The following is a 26810-nucleotide window of genomic DNA, read 5'->3' on the forward strand; positions in this document are numbered from 1 at the left end:
GGTGGTCCCTCTGCCGGGTCGGTGGTCCCTCTGCCGGGCCGGTGGTCCCTCTGCCGGGCCGGTGGTCCCACTGCCGGGCCGGTGGTCCCTCTGCCGGGTCGGTGGTCCCTCTGCCGGGCCGGTGGTCCCTCTGCCGGGTCAATGGTCCCTCTGCTGGGTCAGTGGTCCCTCTGCCGGGCCGGTGGTCCCTCTGCTGGGTCGGTGGTCCCTCTGCCGGGTCAATGGTCCCTCTGCTGGGTCAGTGGTCCCTCTGCCGGGCCGGTGGTCCCTCTGCCGGGTCGGTGGTCCCTCTGCCGGGTCGGTGGTCCCTCTGCCGGGCCGGTGGTCCCTCTGCCGGGTCGGTGGTCCCTCTGCTGGGTCAGTGGTCCCTCTGCCGGGTCAATGGTCCCTCTGCTGGGTCAGTGGTCCCTCTGCCGGGTCAATGGTCCCTCTGCTGGGTCAGTGGTCCCTCTGCCGGGTCGGTGGTCCCTCTGCCGGGTCGGTGGTCCCTCTGCCGGGCCGGTGGTCCCTCTGCCGGGCCGGTGGTCCCACTGCCGGGCCGGTGGTCCCTCTGCCGGGTCGGTGGTCCCTCTGCCGGGCCGGTGGTCCCTCTGCCGGGTCAATGGTCCCTCTGCTGGGTCAGTGGTCCCTCTGCCGGGCCGGTGGTCCCTCTGCTGGGTCGGTGGTCCCTCTGCCGGGTCAATGGTCCCTCTGCTGGGTCAGTGGTCCCTCTGCCGGGCCGGTGGTCCCTCTGCCGGGTCGGTGGTCCCTCTGCCGGGTCGGTGGTCCCTCTGCCGGGCCGGTGGTCCCTCTGCCGGGCCGGTGGTCCCTCTGCCGGGCCGGTGGTCCCTCTGCCGGGTCGGTGGTCCCTCTGCCGGGCCGGTGGTCCCTCTGCCGGGTCAATGGTCCCTCTGCTGGGTCAGTGGTCCCTCTGCCGGGCCGGTGGTCCCTCTGCCGGGTCGGTGGTCCCTCTGCCGGGTCAATGGTCCCTCTGCTGGGTCAGTGGTCCCTCTGCCGGGCCGGTGGTCCCTCTGCCGGGTCAATGGTCCCTCTGCTGGGTCAATGGTCCCTCTGCCGGGCCGGTGGTCCCTCTGCCGGGCCGGTGGTCCCTCTGCCGGGTCGGTGGTCCCTCTGCCGGGTAGGTGGTCCCTCTGCCGGGCCGGTGGTCCCTCTGCCGGGTCGGTGGTCCCTCTGCCAGTGTCAGTGGTCCCTCTGCCGGGCCGGTGGTCCTTCTGCCGGGCCGGTGGTCCCTCTGCCGGGTCAGTGGTCCCTCTGCCGGGTCGGTGGTCCCTCTGCCGGGTCAATGGTCCCTCTGCCAGAGTCGGTGGTCCTTCTGCCGGGCCGGTGGTCCCTCTGCCGGGTCAATGGTCCCTCTGCCAGAGTCGGTGGTCCCTCTGCCGGGTCGGTGGTCCCTCTGCCGGGTCGGTGGTCCTTCTGCCGGGCCGGTGGTCCCTCTGCCGGGTCAATGGTCCCTCTGCCAGAGTCGGTGGTCCTTCTGCCGGGTCGGTGGTCCCTCTGCCGGGTCGGTGGTCCTTCTGCCGGGCCGGTGGTCCCTCTGCCTGGTCAATGGTCCCTCTGCCAGAGTCGGTGGTCCTTCTGCCGGGTCGGTGGTCCCTCTGCCGGGTCAATGGTCCCTCTGCCAGAGTCGGTGGTCCTTCTGCCGGGCCGGTGGTCCCTCTGCCGGGTCAATGGTCCCTCTGCCGGGTCGGTGGTCCCTCTGCTGGGTCGGTGGTCCCTCTGCTGGGTCGGTGGTCCCTCTGCTGGGTTGGTGGTCCCTCTGCCAGAGTCGGTGGTCCCTCTGCCGGGTCGGTGGTCCCTCTGCCGGGTCGGTGGTCCTTCTGCCGGGCCGGTGGTCCCTCTGCCGGGTCAATGGTCCCTCTGCCGGGTCGGTGGTCCCTCTGCTGGGTCGGTGGTCCCTCTGCTGGGTCGGTGGTCCCTCTGCTGGGTCGGTGGTCCCTCTGCCGGGTCGGTGGTCCCTCTGCCGGGTTGGTGGTACCTCTGCCAGTGTCAGTGGTCCCTCTGTCGGGTCAATGGTCCCTCTGCCGGGTCGGTGGTCCCTCTGCCGGGCCGGTGGTCCCTCTGCTGGGCCGGTGGTCCCTCTGCCGGGTCGGTGGTCCCTCTGCCGGGCCGGTGGTCCCTCTGCCGGGCCGGTGGTCCCTCTGCCGGGTCGGTGGTCCCTCTGCCGGGGCAGTGGTCCCTCTGCTGGGTCAGTGGTCCCTCTGCCGGGTTGGTGGTACCTCTGCCAGTGTCAGTGGTCCCTCTGTCAGGTCAATGGTCCCTCTGTCGGGTCAATGGTCCCTCTGCCGGGTCAATGGTCCCTCTGCTGGGTCAGTGGTCCCTCTGCCGGGCCGGTGGTCCCTCTGCCGGGTCGGTGGTCCCTCTGCCGGGTCGGTGGTCCCTCTGCCGGGCCGGTGGTCCCTCTGCCGGGTCAATGGTCCCTCTGCTGGGTCGGTGGTCCCTCTGCCGGGTTGGTGGTCCCTCTGCCGGGCCGGTGGTCCCTCTGCCGGGTCAATGGTCCCTCTGCTGGGTCGGTGGTCCCTCTGCTGGGTCGGTGGTCCCTCTGCTGGGTTGGTGGTCCCTCTGCCAGTGTCGGTGGTCCCTCTGCCGGGTCGGTGGTCCCTCTGCCGGGTTGGTGGTCCCTCTGCCGGGCCGGTGGTCCCTCTGCCGGGTCAATGGTCCCTCTGCCGGGTCAGTGGTCCCTCTGCCGGGTCGGTGGTCCCTCTGCCGGGTCGGTGGTCCCTCTGCCGGGTCAGTGGTCCCTCTGCCGGGTCAGTGGTCCCTCTGCCAGTGTCGGTGGTCCCTCTGCCGGGTCGGTGGTCCCTCTGCCGGGTCAGTGGTCCCTCTGCCAGTGTCGGTGGTCCCTCTGCCGGGTCAATGGTCCCTCTGCCAGTGTCGGTGGTCCCTCTGTCGGGTCAGTGGTCCCTCTGCCGGGTCGGTGGTCCCTCTGCCGGGTCAGTGGTCCCTCTGCCGGGTCAGTGGTCCCTCTGCCAGTGTCGGTGGTCCCTCTGCCAGTGTCGGTGGTCCCTCTGCCGGGTCGGTGGTCCCTCTGCCGGGTCAATGGTTCCTCTGTCGGGTCAGTGGTCCCTCTGCCGGGTCAATGGTCCCTCTGCCGGGTCGGTGGTCCTGGTGTTGGGTTTTATGTTTGGTAATTCATATTAAATTACTAAAGTATAGATTACCGAAGTATTTGATTAGTTTAAGTAATTTATTAGCTTATTAATTTCAGTAAATTGTCATTTACCAATTAATAATTACAGGTCATTAACAGTGAATCACTAATTACAACCAATTACCCTGTAACAGACTGTTTAAAGGGGCACAGCGCAGTTTTAAATATTAAATTATCAATTATTCACACCCACACACGTTTTCACCTTTGCCTGATGGGCAGCAAGAGCTATTTTTGCAAGATCGCAGTCGCTCCTATTGTCCTGTGCAGGGCACTGAAGGCTCAGCAATATCGCTCTGAGCCTGACGTAATGCGCCTCCCGCTGGCCTGGTAATCCTAAGTTTCGTTTTGTCCGCCATTACTCCGCCAGACGCTTAGCAGCAACAGCTGAGCAGTACTGAGGATGGAGCTTCCAGAAGTAAGAACAGACCGGCTTCCAGCACCTCAGCTCCACACAGACCCACCAGGCAGAAGAAACTTACATCTTACTGGAGCGCTGCTAAAAGAGCGAGGAAGGAGTTCCCCTCTTCTGTGCACGTACATGGGCACGAGCCACAGACACGAGCTTTTCACTAAGCTACAGTTACGCCTAAGGCCTGCAGGGGGTGCTGTTTTACATAAAACGAGCAAACTGCGCTGTGCTCCTTTAAAGTGAAGCACAAAGTACTGGCCTGTTACAGCGTAATTGGTTGTAATTAGTGATTCACTGTTAATGACCTGTAATTATTAATTGGTAAATGACAATTTACCCACCTGTTCAGACAAGCTGTGCGCGCCGACGGTCCGCAGGGCAATGTTAACTTTACTCGCACTGTCATGGCTGCTTCCAGTGGCAATGAAACCTCCACGGTACTCCGATGTAGTGAAGAAATCAAACGGACCCACATAGCAAAATGAGTCTGGCCCAGAAGTGGCCCACACTTCTCACTCACACTTGGCCCACATACCGCAATGAATTACGGCACTTGGGAGGGCCACCTCTGGTTGCCACATATTGCCCATGATTGTGCCATGTCTCAGCCACCTATTTAGCCATACGTGGCCCTGTCCTGGCCCAGTGTTGGGCGAGGTCAGTTTTAGTTTTTCTCCCAGATGTCAACCACCTGTATGACCACAGCTGGCCCGAAGGAAAGTTTTATACAACATATATCCCACACTGAATACAAATAACCCCCAAAAGTGAGATATGTAGTTGAAAACAGTAATGAAGCAGCAGAAATAAAGTTTGGGGTAAGTGGAAAACTTGTGAAGGACTGGACAAAGCAGAAGTTACTCTTACTGAAATGAATACAACAGAACAATTCGATGTAGTATAGTGTATAGTGGTAGTATAGAGTATAGTGGATGTTGAGCACATACAGAAGTCCAAACAGCAGAGCAGTGTGAGTAGTCCTTGATGCCATGCAGGATGATCTGATCCTCCTGCACCACAGCCAGCTCCGTCAGATCCTCCCCTTCTGGTATTCTGAGGATTCCCACGTTCAGTCCCCTCGTCATGTCTCCTCCATGTCTGTGGGCTCCTCAAAGATAAAAAGAAAAACAAAAAAAGCGCTGTTAGAGTTTTTACTTGTCTGCAAGTTCCAAAAAAGACATTTAACTCTAAAGTCCACTGGTTTGCTTCTGCTAAATCCATGTTGTCTCACATGGGTTTGGAGAGACTTTTGAGACTTGAAAAAACACACAATCACTGTAAATGCAAAGGAGAGCTAAACTTCTTCCATCATGACCACGGCTGGTTCTGTAGTGTTCAAGTGTTCTTCTGGGTTTCCCGTGGCAGAAGTGCAAAACTTACCTGTCCATCTCATCCAAGACGCAGCCAGGTGGAGCAAATACGATGAGCTACAACAGAAAATCCCATATTAGTACAGAGACAATGGTTACAGTACACTCAACAATCATAACTGTTTTGATTTTCTAGAGGCGTGCACATACACTAATACTAGTGCACTGATAATACAGTTTTTGTGTCAAATTCAACAATTTGCAGAATTTAAAAGCTGAAAAATATTTTAGGTGGGCTGAGGGCAGCAGCATTGTGCTGTATATTCCTCAACTAAACTGAAGACTTGGACCTTTAATTTAATAAAAATAGTGAACACCATTTTCACTTAAAACTGAAAAATGCTTGATTTTGAATTAGCCTTTTAATGTCAGAAACATGTCTGGAATCTGTTCTGACAGATTTACCAGATTGACAGATTTAATCCTCCGGCCTGCACACTCTGCTCCTGCACCCCCACCCGCGTGCCCCACGTGACTCCCCCATCCGCGCACTCCTCTGCGTGCACACCCCAAGCACACAAACCGACAGTCTGCCACGCCATCTCCCCCGCACCCACAAACGTCGTCAAACGTTGTCTGCTTTAATTCAACTGGCGTTTTCATGGTGCAGTCTGCACAGAGCAGGCTGGATTCATGTCATTCACTGGGACAAGTTGTGAATTAACATGTTCAAAAACGCAGAGTGTCCCGCTCGTTGTCTTGAGAAGCTCCAGTTAGCATAGCTAAAAGTTAGCTAAAAGTCTCACGTTTAGCCTTCTAATAACTTAACAATTTAAAGGCAAGAAAAAACCTCTGGGTAGTATTCATAAAGAACGGTGACTTACCTTTTCTGAATATGTGAGCGTGACTGAAGCCAGGCTGAAGGAACACGTCGCATGCAGCTGCAGAAACTGAACCGCCGGGGCTGTTTGAATGCACGTTCAACGTGCTGACGTCATCAGAAATGTCCAATGAGGAAAAGTATCATCGGTTCAAATTCCTAATTCCACTGGAATCGTTTTAATAAGTTTGGAAAGTTTTCTTTAGTGAACACAACATAAACATAACATCTTGAGTTATCACAACTGTTTCAATAATTTGAAGTCCTGCTGACTAAAATTCTTAATTTATCATGACTAATTGGTAGAATTATTTTTAACGGTGTACAATTTTAAAAGAAGAAATTTATATAAGGACCAAGCAAGTAAAACTTGTTTATGGAAGTTTGAAAGATGAACAGGATTTTTTTCAATGTTATAGTTACACTCTAGAGGAAATGTTAGGCCTCCAACCAGATAGCATGGCTAGACATAAAAATCCACATTTTTTCACAACACTTTGACACATTTAATCTTAAATTTTTTGTTTAGAGTATCGAAGTCTATGAAGTTGAGTCCTTCATTCTCATATGTATTCACGACAACAGGCTTTTTCCAAAAATATTTAAAAAGCATCTTATCCATGCACTAGATGGTTTTATTATCAACATATAAAAAAGGGCTGCGTAGGTGAGTCTCGAGACTCCCTCTGCTTTTGATTTAAGTATTCTTGATTTTCAGTGATGCTGTGGCTAATGCTTCACTTTATAAAATAGTCATGACTTTTGTACTTTTTTTCAGATTTAAGTTTGAATAGCAAAAAATATATTATAAGCAAATAGTAGGCTACAGCAGTAACAAATCTGTAATTTTGAAGTTATATATATTATGTATGCTATATGCTAGAATGAAAATGAGTGGTTTTAATGATAGTAAATGGGCCCAAAATCTTCTCCAGGAAAAAGTGTGATTTTTATTTGTCTATGATGTTATTGAAATGTCAACACACATTAAAAAAAATTTAAATCTTTGTCAGATTTCACAGAATGAACGACATGAATGAGAGCACAAATAAATTGATCAGCCTCTAGAAATAGGCCAAAAATATTGTGCATTAAAAGAGGCCAATTAAAGTTAATGGTATTTCACACCTGAAATTTAAGTTTTATTGCATTTGGTACAAACAATAATATCTGTCACTGTGAGCTTATCTTTACATGAAGAACAGACCCGGGCCGCATGTGGCCCACAGTTCAAATTTGATATGTGGGCCACATACTAAACTTAACATCTGGCCCACATCTTTTTTTCCACCTTAAAGTGATACCAACTGAATGCCACCTGTGGCCCACCGCTCTTTTTTGACACGTGGGCCACATATTGAACTCAACATCTGGCCCACATTCGGTTTGCCACCTTAAAGACGGCACCACCTCCGCCACATCTGGGCCACGTTTGGTTCACATGCTGCATGCCAGTGCCGACCGAATGCCACCTGTGCCAGCTTCCAGCCAGATGTGGCCCAAGTGTCTCTGCTATGTGGGGAATTTATTCTGGATCCACAAGACGATCTTCATACAGGAGCTATTAGGTAAGCAATCACCAACAGAAAACTTAATTCACGCTACAGCTGCGGTAAGAAAAACTGTGAAGCCTCCGTCCCCGCTTACGCCGGCACACGCCAACCCGTCCCTGGCCATTAGGCCGCTAATATAACCCAGCTGTGCGCCTCTCGGGGGGAGGTTCCATCAAACGTCATAATAAAATTCCGATCAAAATTATCTGAAGTAAACAAAACTTTTCTCCACGTAACTCATCAAACCAAAACCTTCCTAATCTCCTATCCAAACCCTCTGCAGTATGCAATGTAAATAAACATTAATCCAAACAATGAAATAACAGCACACCGATCTTACATCTTTAAATATAGACTCTGAAAGTCTGAAACTCTGAAGTCTTAATAAGATAGATTAAATCAATAAATGTCCAAAAGTCCGTTGTAAGCCTTGCCTCATGCTTTGGCTCCTGCACAAGCTTACTCACTTTGATCTCCAGTCCTCCTTCTGTTTTAATCCGGTAAACTTGTATTCGTAAATTCCTTTTAACACTTTTTTCTGTTTTAACCCATGTATTTGAAACTGTTTTTATCTTGTTTCCTTGTGCGGTGACCTTGAGTGTCTTGAAAGGCGCCGATAAATACAATGTATTATTATTATTATTATTAACCCTGAGCATTAAGAAGGAACAGTTGTGTAGTCCTTGTTTTCATCACGCTGAGGGAGGTACAAGTCTGGACGTGGACGACGTGACAACACCTGGCGACGGCGGTCCCGGGTATTCGGGATAGTGGAGATCAAGGGTTCCTGTAGACGGGTCTGCAGAAAACACATGATGATGTGAATTCACAAGACTGGAGCAGTGTACCAATAATGTTGATTTATAGTGACTGTTTGTCACTGTTATTTGTATTTTCTTTTTTGCAAAAGAAATCTGTTCGGATTCTTAAAAAAAAATAATAATAATAAGGTGCCTGACTGCTGAAAATTTGCACAGTTTTGTAAATTGTTTTATAAGAAGTTGAACTCCATTTGATTAAAATGTTTAAAGGTCCCATATTATCCTAAGTTTCAGCAAGTTCCAGTGGGTCTCAGAGGTCCAACACCAGTCTATTTGATGTTTTTTGCCTAAAAATCCATTTTTTCCTGGACTTCAGCCAGCCTGAAGTCCCCTCTCCTGAGCTCTGCTGAGAACAGGCTGTTTCTGGTCTGTAGCTTTACATTCCAATGAGCTGCTCTGACCACGCCTCCTCCACACCATATATGGGAGAGGGCGTGGCTCTCGCTCTGGTATCGCTGTAATGTTGACACGCAGAGCCGGCATGTCTGCTACGAACTCTGTGGTTCAGCCGTACCAATCTGATCCAGAGTCCGACCCAGAAGGAGAGGCTCCTGAAGAACTTCACACTCTGCGGCTGCAGCAGGACGGTTCTGAACGGTAAGTTCTCGATAGTATGTGTCCCTGATATTTTTCTTTTTACTTTGTGTGTGTGTGTTGTTGCACAGTAACTTATGCAGCTAGGTCACGTTAGCTCCTGCTAACGGTTACATCTCCGCTGTCGTCTCGTTACTTGGAGCTGTTTTGTTGAATGCGCACGATTGTGAAAAGCTGATAGTTATCTCTCATGACTGTATTCTTGCAGATTACGGAGAAAAAGTGTCGTCAGAGGACTGTTAAAGCCTCTGCTGTCTGTTGACAAAGGCCAGAAAAAGTCTTGTTTGTGATGTTTAGAGCAGAGTCGTTTGTCATCACAGCTCCCTGCCGTTTCTTTTTCACATCATTATGCACTAATTTAGCGTAAATATGACTGTATCAATAATCTTTTAGTCAGTTTTCATAATTGGAGTCGGTGCAGTGTTGTGTAAGCTACACTGTTCTCCATGTCCACATTAGTCACATGCTATAAATGAGATGTTTCTTGCACCTGAAGTGGCTTTAGGCTCAGGTTACTTCTGATCCACCTCTGCTTGTCCACTCATTTTTTGTTGAAATGTTCACTTTTCTCATTGGACAGGTGCAGCTGTGGAAACTGAGCTACCATGCCCACAGAAGCTGAGAATATCTGCTGTTTGGAGATACCACAGGTAGCTTCATCTATACCCAAACTGAAAATAATGTGTCTTGATGAGGCTCCATGTTACATTTACAGTATAAAACACAGTCCATACATTTACCTTCTGTAACTCCCTGTAGGTTACCAGACGGCTGCGGGAGGTGGAGGAGCAGCCGTCCTGTATGGTGGACCATCCTGGGTCGGAGCCTGTTTGCCTCAGTGTGTACTCTCTGCAGAAAGCCTGCCAGATGTATGGTGCTGACTGTGGTCCTTTACAGCTGAGAGGAATACACCAGTATGTTATGCTTTGTATCTAAATCAAAGATGTAGTCTTACTTTGCTTCAGTGAGCATAATCTTACAATTGTAACAAAACGTGATGAATGTGAATTGATTTTGCTTTTTTAAAACTGCATATTTCTTCCAAAAGCCGTTGGTCTGTACATCATTCATGTAATCACAGAGTCACTTCTGTAGACAAGCATTTATAGACATCACACACTTTACATATGACCATAACACGGGGCCAGCCTATGACTGGCAGTGACCTCCTCTGTCAGGCTGCTGAACTGTGCAGTGAGGTCCTCTGGAACGGGGATGGCCAGGACTGCCTCTGTGTGTGGAGCCGGATCCTTGAAGATTTCTTCAAAAATGAGGTCCATCATCTCAGCAACATACCCTGTTTCAGAAAAGACATGCACAAAGAAACTGTTGTTTTTGTTTAGTTTTTTTAATTTTACAATGACAGAGTTGTTTCCTAAATACGTCCTGGTGTTTGGCACTTTATCTGATTTACTGTTTTCACAAGGTTGTTTTTGGTGTGTTGAAGGTTCTTCCCAAAACACGTTTCGGTTGAAAAAATTAATAAAAGAATATGACACTTACAGAATGTTGCTCTGTCTTTAGTTGTTTTGCTCTGCATCCTCCCTTCATGGCCTTTGGAAAGTGGACCTTGAAGAGGGGCACGCCTTCGTTTTGGCTTGTGGTCGGTTGGCGTTTTCATTATAACACATGGCAGCCAGGTAGAGTCTGGAAGTCCAGGAAAGAGAAAATCAAAGACGTTAACGCTGACAGACACTTTTCACTAGACACTCACACAATTTCTATGTAACCAGTTTATTTTACCTTTAATTTCAGTGAAATATAAAAACCTGGAGAGGCTGCCCTCATGTCGCCACAACGATTACTTTGTCGTCCTGACGGAGCCGCTGCAGCATCACATCCTGCAGTGTCTTCCAGTGGCGAATGACTGCAGGCTCGATGAAGGATCTGGCACGCCGGCGAAACGGGTCATATTGTCATAGTTAGAACCATATTGACAGAGTCAAAGGAAATGTCACAGAGTCTGAATGGTCATAGGTGGAGTCCTGCCCTTTTGAAGATGCCACTGAAGAGGAGTCCTGTAATGGATCTGAATCAGCTCCTGCTCCTCGTCCAGGTCGAGACGAGATCTCTCTGAAGGTCTCTTTACTGGTGTTGATGATACATAAAAAGGATCTGTAGTGGATGTCCCAACACCAACATCCTGGCAGGACACCGTAGCCTGGACACCTGTGAAAAAATACAATTTTTACTAAAGGAAGTCTTTCCATGACACATAAAGACAGTAATACATTACATTATAGGTGAATAGTATTATAACAGGTGAATGATTACTAACTTCATCAACAGTAAATGAACTACACTTGACTACAGACCTTTACTTCTGACATGAGGCTGTAGAGTCCTCCAGGACAGCTGTGTGTCTCCAGAACGGGTCTCCAGTGGGTCCGTCTGGCAGGCAGCATCCCTCCATGCAGGAACATCTGTGGCTGCAGTTGATGTGCTGGCCTGTAGACAGGAAACAGAGGTTACACCTGCATCCTCTCAAATACACAGTTACTACAGCAACAAATACTGCAAAAAGTACATGTGCACAGCTCCACTACTTCCTGGAGTTCTGACAGCACCTTTGTTTACTGTCTTTCATGACAGGATGAACTGATTCATCCAGGTGTGTCTGACCAGTTCATCCTGTCATGAAAGACTGGAAATAAAGGTTCTGTCAGAACTTCAGGAAGTAGTGGAGCTGTGCATCTCGACCACTGTATCCCCCCCTTCACTTATTCCCTGTAATCCAACTACTACTACTATCAGGGAACAAAAACTATCGTTAGCATCTTGGTGCTAAGTAAAGGCTAACGCCTGATGAGGTGTACATTATCACCGTCCGCATCGTCCATACATTATCCCTTACGTATATAATGCTCGTTTTACATGAAATATATGTTCATACGGCAGTGTTTACTGCAAGGAAAGAAGTTTGGCCGGGGGGGCGGGGGCGTGTGGTGTCGCTGCTAACGCTGCTAACGGCTAACGCTGCTAACACTGCCGTGTTCAACTGTCGGGGAGTTTTTTTTTCTCTCTCTCAGGTGGAAACCCTGATACGTCTTCTCTTGAAACGTCCCCAGATATTATTTACCGTTGTGTGTTAAAGTAATATGAGGAGAGGACTCTATGTTAGCAATTACCATGTAATAACATGGAAACAGACCTCACTTCCTTTTACAGTACAAATCCACTTTAATAACCATGTAATTTCCAGGTAGATATTTTTCTATTTACTGGGTAATAAATGAGTAATTACCAGGTAATAACATGGAAACAGACCTCACTTCCTTTTACAGTACAAATCCACTTTAATAACCATGTAATTTCCAGGTAGATATTTTTCTATTTACTGGGTAATAAATGAGTAATTACCAGGTAATAACATGGAAACAGACCTCACTTCCTTTTACAGTACAAATCCACTTTAATAACTATGCATTTTTGAGGTAGGTATTTTTGCAGTTCCTGGGTAACGAATAAGTAGTTACCAGGTAATAGTGTGGAAACAGGCCTCACTTCCTTTTGCAGTAGTCTACAGTTCAACCGTAATTATCAGGTAAATGTTGTAGTTACTGGGAAATACTAAGAAGTTACCGGGTAAGTAGTAAAAACCACTTGACTGCTAGGGAAATACATAGCGTACACACCTAGCAGTACCTAGTAATACCTAGTAAAAAGTCTACATTTCCCAATGATTACATGGTAATTACTTAGCAATTACTTAGTAAGTACTTGGCAATTAACAACATTGTTAATATATAGGCTGCATTATTATTACCCAGTAATTAATACTTACTACCAGGTAGTTATTTGGTATTTGCCTGGAATTGGCTTGGTAATTACTCTAAAAGTACTAGGTAATTAGCAACATAGTTACCCTGTAATTACTTGGTAACTTTACAGTAACTTCTCCTTATTACATGGTATTTACCTTGCAATTACCATGTTAATCCATGGTAATTACCGTACCGTAAAAGGAAGCGTTACCAAAAATTACAGTACACGCAAAAAATATGTAATCTCGTTACAGGTACTTCTGATGAAAACACGGATTACTGAGCGGGATTACTTTTGAAAATCAGGCAGAATATACCAGCAACAGCAGACATCCGCGCCGTGTACAGACACTGACTGTAGAGGTTTATGTCTTGTGAGAGATTGATATTACTTACTCTCTTCAGCAAAAAGACTTTGCTGCTTCTTTTAAAGCCTCTATTTGATGAATGAAAAATGCTAGAATCATGGGACCAACTGTTACACAAAGCTCTTCAACTCCACTATCCTGTCAGGTTTGACTTGACATTATTACCAGCAGGGGGCATCACAATATCTGGTAAAAACTAAATTTCACCTATGTATATCAGTTTCATTTGAAAAAATAATCCAAAGAAGCATGTTCCTCGTCACTCTAAACCCCTAAATGTACTTAATTCGTATATTTCACTGTTCTATTTAGGGAAAACGTGTATTTTGAAGATAGAACTACAACTCCCAATTTCGCCATGATGCAAATCCATGGATGACGTCATGACTCTTTGTAGTTCTGTCTGGGGTTTGAACGTAGGGTTACGTTTCTGAGTCTATGAACAGCTGAACATGTACTACTGGTAATGTTTAATCAGTGTCTTATGAATTGAGTGTGAAGAAACACATCGCTCTGGATTTATTTCTGTGATTTGCCAGCTGCCGTGTGACTCCTCGGTGTTGCAATTCCCGCGAGATCTTGTGTTCTCGCGATACCAACAGTCCCGCTGTCCAAATCAGTGGTTTTTCGTCCACTGACAGTCTATGAGATGATTCTGGCGCAGGACTGCAGGCAGATGTGGAAGCCCGTTTGATCTGGTGCATACTCCCGCCGAACAGATGTGCATATGAGACGGATGCGGCGGGTTATTGTGCATATGAGACCACTCGTGTTCTTTGCACTACGATTCCCATGATTCTTTGCGGCCTGGTCACATGAGCGCACCTCCGATTGCTTGTAGCTACCATAATTACACAGTCTGTTATTTAATGCAAAGAGGAGTATTTGTGGGCAATCATTATTAGTTAAAAAGCAAAACTTTGTTCTTTAAGAAAAGAAATGCAGTCCGTGACGCACATCAGCTTCCGGGTCGGAGGTCAGAGTCCTTAACAACCGCGACTGGTTGTCAAGGACGCAGCGGAGCGGTAGCTCTGCAGAGAACGCTGTCAGGAGGCACGGAGGAACGAAAAAAAAAAAAACTGCAGATCACATCCATAACTGGAGTGGAAACCTTGAAGACAAAGAGCATGTTTGACTCAGGAGAAGCACTGTGCAAATTACAATACAAATATTTCTCCATTCTTTAGATTTGTTTTTTGTTTTGTTATTGTGGTTCATATTGTGGCTTCTGATCGGTTTCAGAAACTATTTCAAAGGTTTTGTTCTGTTTTGAAAATAAAACTGAAGTCATTCAATGCAGAGAATTGTATTTGCAGTCAAATGGAATTATTATTATTAAGTACAACTCACTCCGCTCCGCTCTGTTCCGCTCAAAAAAAAAAAAAACTCCAGTCCGTGGTGTCTGTGACATTATTTATACGGTCAATAGGGGGCGCTTGATTTTAAAACGTACCCCGTGGTCGTAATTTGAGGCATGAATTAACGACCACTGTGGTCGTTTGAATTGGAGGACTTGTTGCCCAGCAGGGTCCCACAAGGTGCAGAATGTAACGCCAGATGACGTCTTTTTTTTTACGGAATTTCGATGTCGGATATCAACGTCACCAGGACCTCCAGACAAGGGCCAAAAAAAAGTGGGGAAAATATAATTTAAGTTGACCAAAATCTAATCACCAGGTTCGCGGTCCAAGTTTGAGGCATATTTTTTCAGTCACTTCAAGCATTTCATTACAGACGGGCGACACACGAGATTCGAACTCTCGACTTAGTTCAGCGACCCTCAGCCTGACCTGTTCAGCTGTTAGTTTATCGAGTGGTTCATCAGTGAACGGGAGGGTGACCACTATTTGGCGGAAAACTACTCCTGAAATACAGTGCACACGAAACAAAGTGGTGCTTTTAAAAATGTTTGTTTTGTGTTTCTCCAAAGTTCACAGTTTGATGAAAATATACGAACTAAATTTAACGCTTGGGCCGCTCTTTTATTCGACATAATTGTGTCTTTACGAGACAATGAAAACAAACAGACTCAAAGAAAAAGAAATACAAGGCGGGCTTAACATTCACATAAACACTTTTCCAACGGTAAATTTATCAGCGTTGTCTGGATGTTGTTGATGTTGTTTTTTTTCAACTGACATATTTCAGGAAAATTTTTATAAGTCATGATTTTAAAAATACTAACGATTATATACATCTAAAGAATGTTGATATTTCAATGTTGAATCCACAGTGAGTTTACGACACAACTTCAAGCATTTACTATCAGCGTTGTTGTGATGTCCAGGGTTCCTATCAGCGTTACGAGTGGCCTGAGTCGGACAGGGTTTCTGCTGTTTTCTACTTTTTTTTCTCTTCAACTTGAAAACAAAGCTTTGCACTATTATTTAGCTGTCCCCCTTTATGACAAAACCAAAGTATGCATTGTTGTCTTTCCAAAAATGCGCCTGTTGTCTGGTTGTTTTCCAAAATATTTTTTGTAGCCGAGATAAAAGCTCACAAACTTTGCCAGTTTCGCTCAGGTGTGGCTTGGCAGAGTCGGACAGGCTGCGTTCGAAAACAGAAGCTCACCTTTTCACGTCTTCTGTTTATATCCTGAGATGTTTGCATTAGTCTGTTGTTATATTCCTTAAACACAGCCCCAACATTGCCTGCCCGATCCGGTCCAGGGCCGAATCAGAGCCGGCGTCACGACAAATAAGTTCCGATTTTAATTTTAGTTCCGGAGCTGAACCAGAGCCGGTCCAGGGCCGAATCAGAACCTCAGAGCCTCTTGCAGCCAGGTCCAGCCCATTAGCACTTTGTCCTGCAGACGGTTTGTATGCAAAGCTCAATATAAATACAGTTTGATTGATTGAATTAGGTCAGTAATTTACTATGAGTGACTTATTTATGTTCCTGATTAATGAGGGCAGCTAAAGATGTACATAGAAATGAGACAACTTGGACAAGCAAGACAAATTATTTTTAATGAAAACAAAATTTTTAAAGAGTATTAATAAAATGATTTTTAAAAAGTATGATGACAAACTAAAATTGATAAATTAATAAAGATATCATTGATAAATTGATAAATTAATTAAGAAATAATTTAAGTATTATTTACAAATATAATTTAATAAATAAAACTATTTATAAATAATTAAAAACTAAAAACCTATATATCTATACACCATTAACAAAAATACTGCTCCAGGCCCTCCTGCCAGGAAACACAAAGTGTGTGAAACCACTTGGAGCAGTTGTCCCACTGGACCCAGGACACCTCTTCTTCATCAGCCGGTGGACCAGGTTGTCTCCACCGGCCACACCGCCACACCTTTGGCTCCATGGCTTGTTTTTTAGTGGTGTGACCTGCAAAGGACAAATATGTATATGTTGTAAATACAAGAAACAATATCAGCTTGTGATAACCAATGTTATAATGTTCAGGTTGTTTTTACCGGCTGTAGGTGTCGTGGATCCAGTGGACGGAGAGAAGGGGCTGGAGCTCAACTGAAGACCTGTAATAAAGATAAAAACATTGTAAATGGTCCCATTATAAGACAGTTTTAACGTGTAAAACTGTTGCAATATAAATACAATTTTACCAAGTTTAATAATAGTACTTACGTGAGGGGGAGAGGAAGCTCTTTTTCTTTTTTTCAGGAGGCCATGAGCCTTTGTTCTGAGCTGTATTCCTAATAAATGGTCATCACAAGAAGAAAGTAAAAATGTTGTTCGCGGTTGTCATTTTCAGCACAATTTTAATTACTATTTCAAAATTTTAAGGGATTATTGTTTAACAGTTTTCATGTTGTTTATAGAAAGATGTATAAGAACATACTCACTCAGAAGGGTTTTCTGATCTGAAAAGTGGTCCGGGAGAAAGTTAGATCCACAGTCGAGCTGCAGACCTCCATATGCTGTTAGCCAATGGGGCATCCATGGCGCCGGCTCCCAAAACGGCTTTAATTGTCAAAAAACTCATTAGTTTCACCAATATTTCCTCCTGGTCCGCTCAGCCTCTCCTCCACCACAGCCCGGTGTGACAAAATCCAGGCTGTTGGTTTTACAGATCTCTGAAGTGAACACGGTGATCAGGAAGTAAACTGAAGTACATTCACCAAGAGACACAGTAGGGGGCGCTGTGCTCTGATCCCTTCTGAGTGAGTATATTGTTATACATCTTTCTATAAACAACGTGAAAACTGTTTAAACCGAACTTATCCTTTAAAGTTTCCTGTGTCAAACTTACCTTGACCTTGTAGAGGCATCACTGCAGGCAGGCTCGCTGTTGTTTGTGTTATGGAGTTATGACCGCAGGAGGATGTAGAGGGGGCCCCGGGGGCCCCGGGGGCTGAGGGACCAGAGATGGAGTGTCTGGAACTGACGGTGGGGCTGTCGGAGGACATTCTGCGACTGTGGCGGGAGGCTGGTTCACCAGGCAGGGCAGCTGCGGTTGTTGGTGAGATGTCTTCAGCCCGCCGCTGCTCTCGTCTGGGCCTCTCTCCTCGAAGCTCTGTCCTCTGCATCCTCGATAGCTGCCGTCATCTCCTCAGCCGAGAGGATCCGTGCCTTTGAGATGTTCCTCCCGGCTCTGCTGTTCTTGTGAGCGAATTTCATCTCAGCCAGGAGGTTGGCAAGACCTGATGGAATACGGCCTGAAGTCACCAACGGATGTGAATTGAAGACATCGGGCCTGGCTTCAGGAGGTGGAGGATCCAACGTAGAGGCTGAAGGTGGAGAGGATGGTCTTGGAGGAGGAGGTGGAGAAGGCGTGGCTGGAGGGGGAGTTTGAGAGGAGGGAGGTGGTTGCAACGGAGATGAAGGTGGAACAGGCTGACGGGGTGGAGAAGGGGGAGGTGAAGGTGCCTTATGTTGGGTCCGGACGGCATGACCCGGGACCAGTCAACTGCATCCGGATCCAAAGGGTAGAGGCCACATCTCCTGAACCCGGCCACCACAACCCCACGGTTCTTCAGCCTCTGATTTGAATGTTTGAGGACTCTTGAAAACTCTTTCTTTGAAACCAGAAAAGAGTGGCTAACAGCCGACAGATCACTCGTTGGGTGAGAAATCTGCCTTCAAGGGTCCAAAAAAACTCACATCCAGAGGCTGCAGAATGTGTGAGGTGTGTGGTGGCAAGCACAGAAGAATGACTCCTTCTCTCTGTGCCGCCCGAACCAGCTCTGGCCCGAAGTGGGACTAGTGGCCATCCATGATGAGGAGCAGGGACGCTCCTTGGTGGCGTGGAGGAGAAAATGAGTGGTAAACCACTTATAAAATAGCTCTCAACGATGTGCCCTGCCTGGGACTTCTCATAGAGAGCACTGGGGATGCCCTCCCTGTTGTATGCCCCCCCTGGATATCCTCCTTTGTAAACGATGAAAGGGGGGACATCCTCACCAGTCGCATTAAAACCGGCCAGGACGGTGATGTGGTCTCTTGTGCCAGGGGCCTGCCTGCATGCATGTTTGGTCCCCTGAGGCACGATGACTGTTCGCCTCACACTGTCAAGCTGGAAACCTGTCTCGTCACTGTTGTATATTTGCTGCGGCTTCTCCCTCGGCCCATGCTCGTCGACGGTTGCTTGGAGCAGTCTGAAATATTCCTCAGTGGGCCCCCTCTTAGCATGGGCAGCCCTCCCACGGTCAATAATGTCTGGGGTCCGGGTGGTGAGGCGCTCTCTGCAGTTAATCCACCACGTCAGGCCAAGTGCCACCTTTGGAGCCTCTCGGTGGCGCTGATTGTAGATGGCCAGAGCGCGGGCCCGGACCTACAACAGGATACGAAAAGTCTTAATTTTCTCTACTTATATTTGATTAAAATTAGGGCTGTCAAAAATAACTCGTCAATTGCGTTAATTAATTTATGTAAATAATCTGATTAAAATTTTTAACGCAGTTTAACGCATGCGCATCATGACAAGCCTCACCTCTACCAGCGGGTGGCGGTGGAATGCAAGCTGCCTGCAAGCTGCCAGCAACAGAAGAAGAAGAAGAAGAAGAAGAAGAAGAAGCCTCCCCTCAGCCTCGGCTCTCCATGCTTCACATGTACGCGTTTCCACGTCTGCTTTCGAGTGTCGCGCCACCGATGCCACGCGCTTTCTCCCACACTACAATCTGGCTGCTGCGCGGACGTCCGCGGATCGGTCCGCTGGGGTCCGCGGATCGGTCCGCTGGGGTCCGCGTATCGGTCCGCTGGGGTCCGCGGATCGGTCCGCGGACCCCAGCAGACAGGAATTCATGACGATTTTTACGTCACGCGGACCAACGCGCAACACGCACCCACGCGGACATGTGAAGCTGGACGGCAGCAGACAGGAGGCAGAGGAGGCCTGGAGTCAACTCATTTATCAGAACAGAAGAAGAAAGCAGTATGGAGGGAGATGAGCCGCTGGCCTCATGGATTCTACTTGATTGATTAAAAAATGTTGAAGCAGTTTTCTGTTTTCCACACAAAGAGGAGCACTGGCTAACAATGCCCTGTTTAATTGTGCAAGAATAAAGTGTGGTATCTCTTAGTTTTACTTTTCTTGTGCTACTACATTTGTTACAGACCTGACAGTGTAACTCCTGCCAAAAGCCAACGGTAGAGGGACTGCAGAGGGAGCGCTGCACACACACACACATTATGTTATGGTGTGCTTGTTTTAGTTTTTTGAATATTTATTTTATTTGGAGCCTTAAATATAAAACACATCATGTGTTAAGTATGTATAATCATGTCCTGTCGTTTTTTTGTTAATGCAATACAGGAGAAAAGGGTATATTTCAGACATAGTTGGAAATTGTGATTAATCTGATTAAACATTTTAATCATTTGACAGCCCTAATTAAAATATCACAAGTGACAGAAAGTAGAGCTTGACATTTCAAGAAAGCGTTGCTGAGCTGAGGCTTCGTCAGTGGAAACCCGCAGCTGGCAGAGTGCAGACAGCGCTCTGCCAGGGCGTTCTCATCCACGGTACTGAGAAGTGGCATCTGACCTTGTTGGCAGTCAGATGCCACCCTTCCACTGACTCGGTCACTCAGGCTGGACTCCGGGACCCCAGACTGTGCTGCTGCCTGCCTGATGGTGATCCTGCCGGCGTGCGCCTCCTCCACAGCTCCGGCCATGGCTTCCCGAGCCCGAAGACGAGTCTTCCTCTCCCCCTGTCTCTGCCTGATCTGGAGAATGTTTGGCATCTGAAGGATATAAATCAATAAATACAAAAATAGGGAACATTGGAAAAAGAGCTAATATAACCCAGTTTAATAATATAATTGTAATTCATTTTGTTAAAAATTGTTTTTCATGCAAAGTTCAAACACAGTTTTGTTACCTGAGGCAAGCTCTGGAAACATATTCTTTATACTCTGCAGGTACCTGCGGAAAAGACAAAAACACACACATTCCCACACCCCAAAACCCACCTTCTTGGCTTCAACGATTCTCCTCAGCTGCGATCCAGATTCTAGTTCTCAGCTTTTCACTGTATAAAAAATCTCTACTGCTGGCTGTGATTCGCTGATTATGACTCTTTCCCTCACTGGCTCTGGCCTCACTTGAAAATATAAAAAAAAACAGCATTTATCAAAATGGAAAATTGGTAGGAATGTTAACATTTTCTTAAATAATTGGCTTAAAATTGCAGTGTAAATAAAAAGTACAAGTAAAACTACACAATGTAGGAGTTACTTTTACTTACCCGAGTGAATTTTCTGTGAAATACTTATTATTTTGTACAAGTAAAGGGTGTGGAATTACATCTTCTCTGTTACACTTTCTGTAGTTTGGATCTCAATGTTTATATACTTTTTTGATTTTGTTCTTTTTAATGCATACCTGATGTTTTTGCCTAGTTAAATTCTCGTTATGTCCTGGTTTATATTATTTTTTTATTTTATTAAATAACTAAATTGATTGCAAATGAAAAATCAGTGTTAAATATTTTCACTCTCATGATTAAAAGAATATAACTTCTGTACTATTTACTAAAGTGCAATGTTAATCTGACACTTTTACAATAAGAAAAAAGTATAGTTTATCTGCATTTGCACACACTCCACACACACACACACAATAAGGAATCGTTTCAATAAACAAGTCACGTGACTCTTGAAACAACAAATCCTCGTCATTACAAGAACACAAAGAAAAGCAAAAAACTTTAACACTTTTCCTGATAAAACATTGGAAAATAAGGAAGAAATGGCAACATATTGACATTCAGCGTTAATTTTGACATGAATTTTTCATTTCATTTTAGTTTTAGTCACTCACCAAAGACTTGATTTAGTTATAGTCACATTTTAGTTTTGTTTCATTTTAGTTAAAATTTAGTCTGTGGAAATTAGTTTTAGTTTTAGTCTTAATTTTAGTCTTGATGAAATTTGACATTTTTGTTGTACTGTAGTAAATTAGATAGATAGATAGCTAGCTAGCTAGCTAGATAGATAGATAGATAACTTTATTGTTCCAGTAGGAAATTTGTCTTGGGCAAAGTGCTTCATCAACACACACATAAAAACAACACAACATAAAACCACAGCAGCAGAAGTGCAAAAGGATATTTGTCACGGTTGTAAAAGCTCCACTGTGAGCATATCTGTAATTATGTTTAGATATTTAAATTCAGAATGTATCATATAACTCTTGTATCATAAATATGAAAATCTATGGCTTGTTGGAAAAAAAATTAATATATAAACTTCTGATTCTTTATAAACAGATGACAGCCTGCAGGAAAAAAGCTCCAATCATAATGACCAGCAGGTGGCGGTAATGCAGCCAACGGGATGCAAGCTGCCGTAAAACATCACAGAAGAAGAAGAAGAAGAGACACACAACAAAAAACAGTGCTGCTGCGGTGCTGCGTCTCCGTATCGGAGCCGGACCGGAGCACCGGAGCCGGACCGGAGCCGGACCGGAGCGGGACCGGAGCCGGACCGGAGCCGGACCGGAGCCGGACCGGAGCGGGACCGGAGCCGGACCGGAGCCGGACCGGAGCCGGACCGGAGCCGGACCGGAGCCGGACCGGAGCCGGACCGGAGCTGGACCGGAGCCGGACCGGAGCCGGGGAGCCCGGCATGAGGATGGCTGCAATAACCCAGCTTGTCCAGCGGCCAGCGTCAGCTTTTTCGTCACATTTTTACTCGTCAGTTCATGATGTTCAGAGATTTTCTTTTAGTTTTTGTTGTCATTACTTATTAAATTTACGTTCTCGTCACATTGACATTGACATTTCTACCAACAATACAGGGCAACTTTGCCCAGTGTTCGCTGTTTTGCCCAATCAGGATGAAGCTAACGCTCTACAGGAGAGAATAACGAGGTATAGTAATCCAAACAAAATCAGCCAGGTGAGCTAGATTAGACGTCGCCCAGGTGCTACCGACGCTTAATGCCAATCAAATTATCTTTAAGAGCATAATTACTTTACAAATGGTGAACTTACAGACGTAAAATTCACCATAAAGGTAGATGAATCTGCTGAGATGCAGTTTACCTTGGTAGCAAGCGTCAGTTGTCGCTAACGTTTACGCAAGCGCGTCAAACGGCTATAAATAACTTGGTCCGACTCTGGCCAAGCGCATTCAGCGCATTCCACTTGGTCCGACTTAGGCCACGCTTCCGTTACTTCATTTGAATCAATCGCCAGCAGATGCTAACTCGAAATGTATAAAGAAGCATCCAACCTGCTGACAAGCCAAAATTCACAGGTACAGGAAACTACGATCACAATCCAATTCTTTTTAAACAGATTTTATTGCAAAAACTTCACAGTGCTCAAAATACTGGACCAGAGAAGAATCTGCAGCGAACTCTTCCTCCATCCGCTGTCCCAGCATGCTGTGGTGCTGATGGCCCTCAAAAGGGACTGAGACCGGCCGGTCCAAGGTGGCTCCAGACTACCGTCGGTCCACAAAACAGGAATCAGGGTTCCCCGACCACCGCTGGACCAGCGATTAAGGGAAAAACACTTAATTAGCCCGACAGCAGCGTCTCCAGCTCCATGGCTTTGGCAGTAAAGCTATGCATCTGACACACCTCCACTTCCGGGTTCACTCAGTCAAGTTAATGTACACTATGGCAGCCAATAAGTGAACACAGACACAGAACTTCCTGTCTGTCGCCCTTCAAAATAAAACAAAAATAAAATATATCAAAACCCATTTCATACATAATACGTCATCTCATCTCTTTCAGATGGTAAACACTTTTAATCAAGGAACATAAAGTTTCCCCGACTTTCGAATGTTCAATCGCATGTAGACGTGGACATCGGGTCCTAATTTAGACGTTCAGATCTTCAACGTCATCTAGACGTCGGAATTGGGTAATAATAAGACGTCCAAATACCTCACCTATTGTGGGCTTCCAAATAGCTCTATAATTGGTCTTGGACAGACGGACGCAATATGGACATGATCTGGACGTCCATACGATGTCCCATGTTTAAGGGGTGTTAACCTGTCAGTAACCTGTCAGTAACCTGCTAACCTGTCAGTAACCTGCTAACCTGTCAGTAACCTGTCAGTAACCTGTCAGTAACCTGTCAGTAACCTGTCAGTAACCTGCTAACCTGTCAGTAACCTGTCAGTAACCTGTCAGTAACCTGTCAGTAACCTGCTAACCTGTCAGTAACCTGTCAGTAACCTGTCAGTAACCTGTCAGTAACCTGCTAACCTGTCAGTAACCTGCTAACCTGTCAGTAACCTGTCAGTAACCTGCTAACCTGTCAGTAACCTGTCAGTAACCTGCTAACCTGTCAGTAACCTGTCAGTAACCTGCTAACCTGTCAGTAACCTGCTAACCTGTCAGTAACCTGTCAGTAACCTGCTAACCTGTCACTAACCTGTCAGTAACCTGCTAACCAGCCTCACCAGGCTGAACTCAGAAGAATCTGACGGAGGCAGTAATCTCTTCATCCTGGATGGAGGATTTACTGGAGACTGATGTTTCCTTCTGTCACTGAGGAATGAATGACCTCTGACCTCTGGAACAAACGGTGTTCATGTCCGACCTGAAGACACCCTGCTCCTCCTGCAGCAGAGCAGCTACACAGCAGACTGAGGATACAGTAGAAGTGTGTGTTACACTGTCAGTACAGCTGCTGCTGGACTGTAGAGCTGCTGGAGGAACAGTCTGGACTGATGGAGCTGATCCTGAGTCAGAAAGACAGGAAGTCAGGTTCTCAGTAGGTTAGGGGTTGAAGGTCATGTTGGCGTTAATTGGGGCTGAACACAGAGTTCAGCAGAGTTCAGAACATTTAGTGTTTACTGTGTAGAGCTGTCACTACACTGTCAGGATGACACAGTGTATTTGTCTTTATTTTTTATGTTTGCTGGTGAAGTGATCTAAAAGTAACTAAAAGTAATCTGGTACATTACTTTTTAATTGAAGTAATTAGAGCAAGTTACTGATTAAATTTTTTGACAAGTAACTTGTACTTGTACCGGATTACAATTTAAAAGTAACCGTCCCAGCCATGTCCAGAGGATTATGCCACTCATCCTGATGAGAGGAGCTGAATAGATGGAAACTGACCACAGAGCGGTGAGGACATGAAACCTGCTGTGTTTGGCTGAGCAGCTGTGAGGTTTGGTGAAGAAGTGTGAGAAACATGATCTGAGCTGCTGCTGTGAGCCGTGAAGCTGGGTTCTGGTCGGTTCTGGTCGGTTCTGGTCCCGACGGGAGGCGGTCGGCTCAGAGCAGATTCTGCCTGCTGTCTCTTCAAGTGTAGATTTTCTAGTTTCATATGAGACCCAGCATGGTGGAGCAGCCGGTTCTGGTTCTGGAGCGTTCTGCGTCTGGAGGTGCGGCTGAGGGCGGGTGTCGGATCGTTGCATCTGGATTTTAAAGTTGTTATAAAACAAACACTCGGCGGTCAAAGCGCAGCTGCAGCCTTCAGTCAGTGAGATGAAGGCTTCGGGATTGAGACAGTTGAAAGAAATCATCCTCACAGCATCTTAGGCTCTTTTTACTCCTGTTGAAGTGGAGCAGACGGCTGGACCCGGTGTTCCATATCCAGCTGTGACCATGTTCGCTGGTGACCGGTGTTCCATATCCAGCTGTGACCATGTTCACTGGTGACCGGTGTTCCATATCCAGCTGTGACCATGTTCGCTGGTGACCGGTGTTCCATATCCAGCTGTGACCATGTTCGCTGGTGACCGGTGTTCCATATCCAGCTGTGACCATGTTCACTGGTGACCGGTGTTCCATATCCAGCTGTGACCATGTTCGCTGGTGACCGGTGTTCCATATCCAGCTGTGACCATGTTCGCTGGTGACCGGTGTTCCATATCCAGCTGTGACCATGTTCACTGGTGACCGGTGTTCCATATCCAGCTGTGACCATGTTCACTGGTGACCGGTGTTCCATATCCAGCTGTGACCATGTTCACTGGTGACCGGTGTTCCATATCCAGCTGTGACCATGTTCGCTGGTGACCGGTGTTCCATATCCAGCTGTGACCATGTTCGCTGGTGACCGGTGTTCCATATCCAGCTGTGACCATGTTCACTGGTGACCGGTGTTCCATATCCAGCTGTGACCATGTTCGCTGGTGACCGGTGTTCCATATCCAGCTGTGACCATGTTCGCTGGTGACCGGTGTTCCATATCCAGCTGTGACCATGTTCACTGGTGACCGGTGTTCCATATCCAGCTGTGACCATGTTCACTGGTGACCGGTGTTCCATATCCAGCTGTGACCATGTTCGCTGGTGACCGGTGTTCCATATCCAGCTGTGACCATGTTCGCTGGTGACCGGTGTTCCATATCCAGCTGTGACCATGTTCGCTGGTGACCGGTGTTCCATATCCAGCTGTGACCATGTTCACTGGTGACCGGTGTTCCATATCCAGCTGTGACCATGTTGACTGGTGACCGGTGTTCCATATCCAGCTGTGACCATGTTCGCTGGTGACCGGTGTTCCATATCCAGCTGTGACCATGTTGACTGGTGACCGGTGTTCCATATCCAGCTGTGACCATGTTCGCTGGTGACCGGTGTTCCATATCCAGCCGTGACCATGTTCGCTGGTGACCGGTGTTCCATATCCAGCTGTGACCATGTTCACTGGTGACCGGTGTTCCATATCCAGCTGTGACCATGTTCACTGGTGACCGGTGTTCCATATCCAGCTGTGACCATGTTCACTGGTGACCGGTGTTCCATATCCAGCTGTGACCATGTTCGCTGGTGACCGGTGTTCCATATCCAGCTGTGACCATGTTCACTGGTGACCGGTGTTCCATATCCAGCTGTGACCATGTTGACTGGTGACCGGTGTTCCATATCCAGCTGTGACCATGTTCGCTGGTGACCGGTGTTCCATATCCAGCTGTGACCATGTTGACTGGTGACCGGTGTTCCATATCCAGCTGTGACCATGTTCGCTGGTGACCGGTGTTCCATATCCAGCTGTGACCATGTTCGCTGGTGACCGGTGTTCCATATCCAGCTGTGACCATGTTCGCTGGTGACCGGTGTTCCATATCCAGCTGTGACCATGTTCACTGGTGACCGGTGTTCCATATCCAGCTGTGACCATGTTCACTGGTGACCGGTGTTCCATATCCAGCTGTGACCATGTTCGCTGGTGACCGGTGTTCCATATCCAGCTGTGACCATGTTCGCTGGTGACCGGTGTTCCATATCCAGCTGTGACCATGTTCGCTGGTGACCGGTGTTCCATATCCAGCTGTGACCATGTTCGCTGGTGACCGGTGTTCCATATCCAGCTGTGACCATGTTGACTGGTGACCGGTGTTCCATATCCAGCTGTGACCATGTTCACTGGTGACCGGTGTTCCATATCCAGCTGTGACCATGTTCGCTGGTGACCGGAGCCTCTGGCGTCCGTTGTTCCTGCTCGCAGCAGCAGATGTGGAGAAGCCACTGAAGCAGGGCCGGTCCAGGTTTCTCAGGCGCCCCAGACGAACCCCAGACTAGCGCCCTGTGTTGGGGGGGGGTCCCGAGCGAT

The 26810-nt window shown here is 47.1% G+C and overlaps 1 protein-coding gene and 1 long non-coding RNA gene across 2 annotated transcripts in view; both read left to right on the plus strand.

Annotated features, from left to right (window-relative positions):
• Positions 1-3426, plus strand: part of syngap1b (synaptic Ras GTPase activating protein 1b) — a 140979-nt gene extending 137553 nt beyond the window's left edge. Inside the window, exon 19 of the mRNA XM_030103511.1 lies at positions 3419-3426. Coding sequence (XP_029959371.1) covers positions 3419-3426 — 8 coding nt within the window. The remainder of the gene's footprint in view (positions 1-3418) is intronic.
• Positions 3427-8604: 5178 nt separating this feature from the next.
• Positions 8605-9542, plus strand: LOC115396564 (uncharacterized). The gene is made up of 3 exons (XR_003932390.1): positions 8605-8721; positions 9299-9368; positions 9478-9542. It is a non-coding gene; the product is annotated as an uncharacterized LOC115396564 (long non-coding RNA).
• Positions 9543-26810: the final 17268 nt, after the last annotated feature.

The sequence above is a fragment of the Salarias fasciatus genome, chromosome 11 (genome assembly GCF_902148845.1).
Source record: "Salarias fasciatus chromosome 11, fSalaFa1.1, whole genome shotgun sequence".
Lineage (NCBI taxonomy): Eukaryota > Metazoa > Chordata > Actinopteri > Blenniiformes > Blenniidae > Salarias > Salarias fasciatus.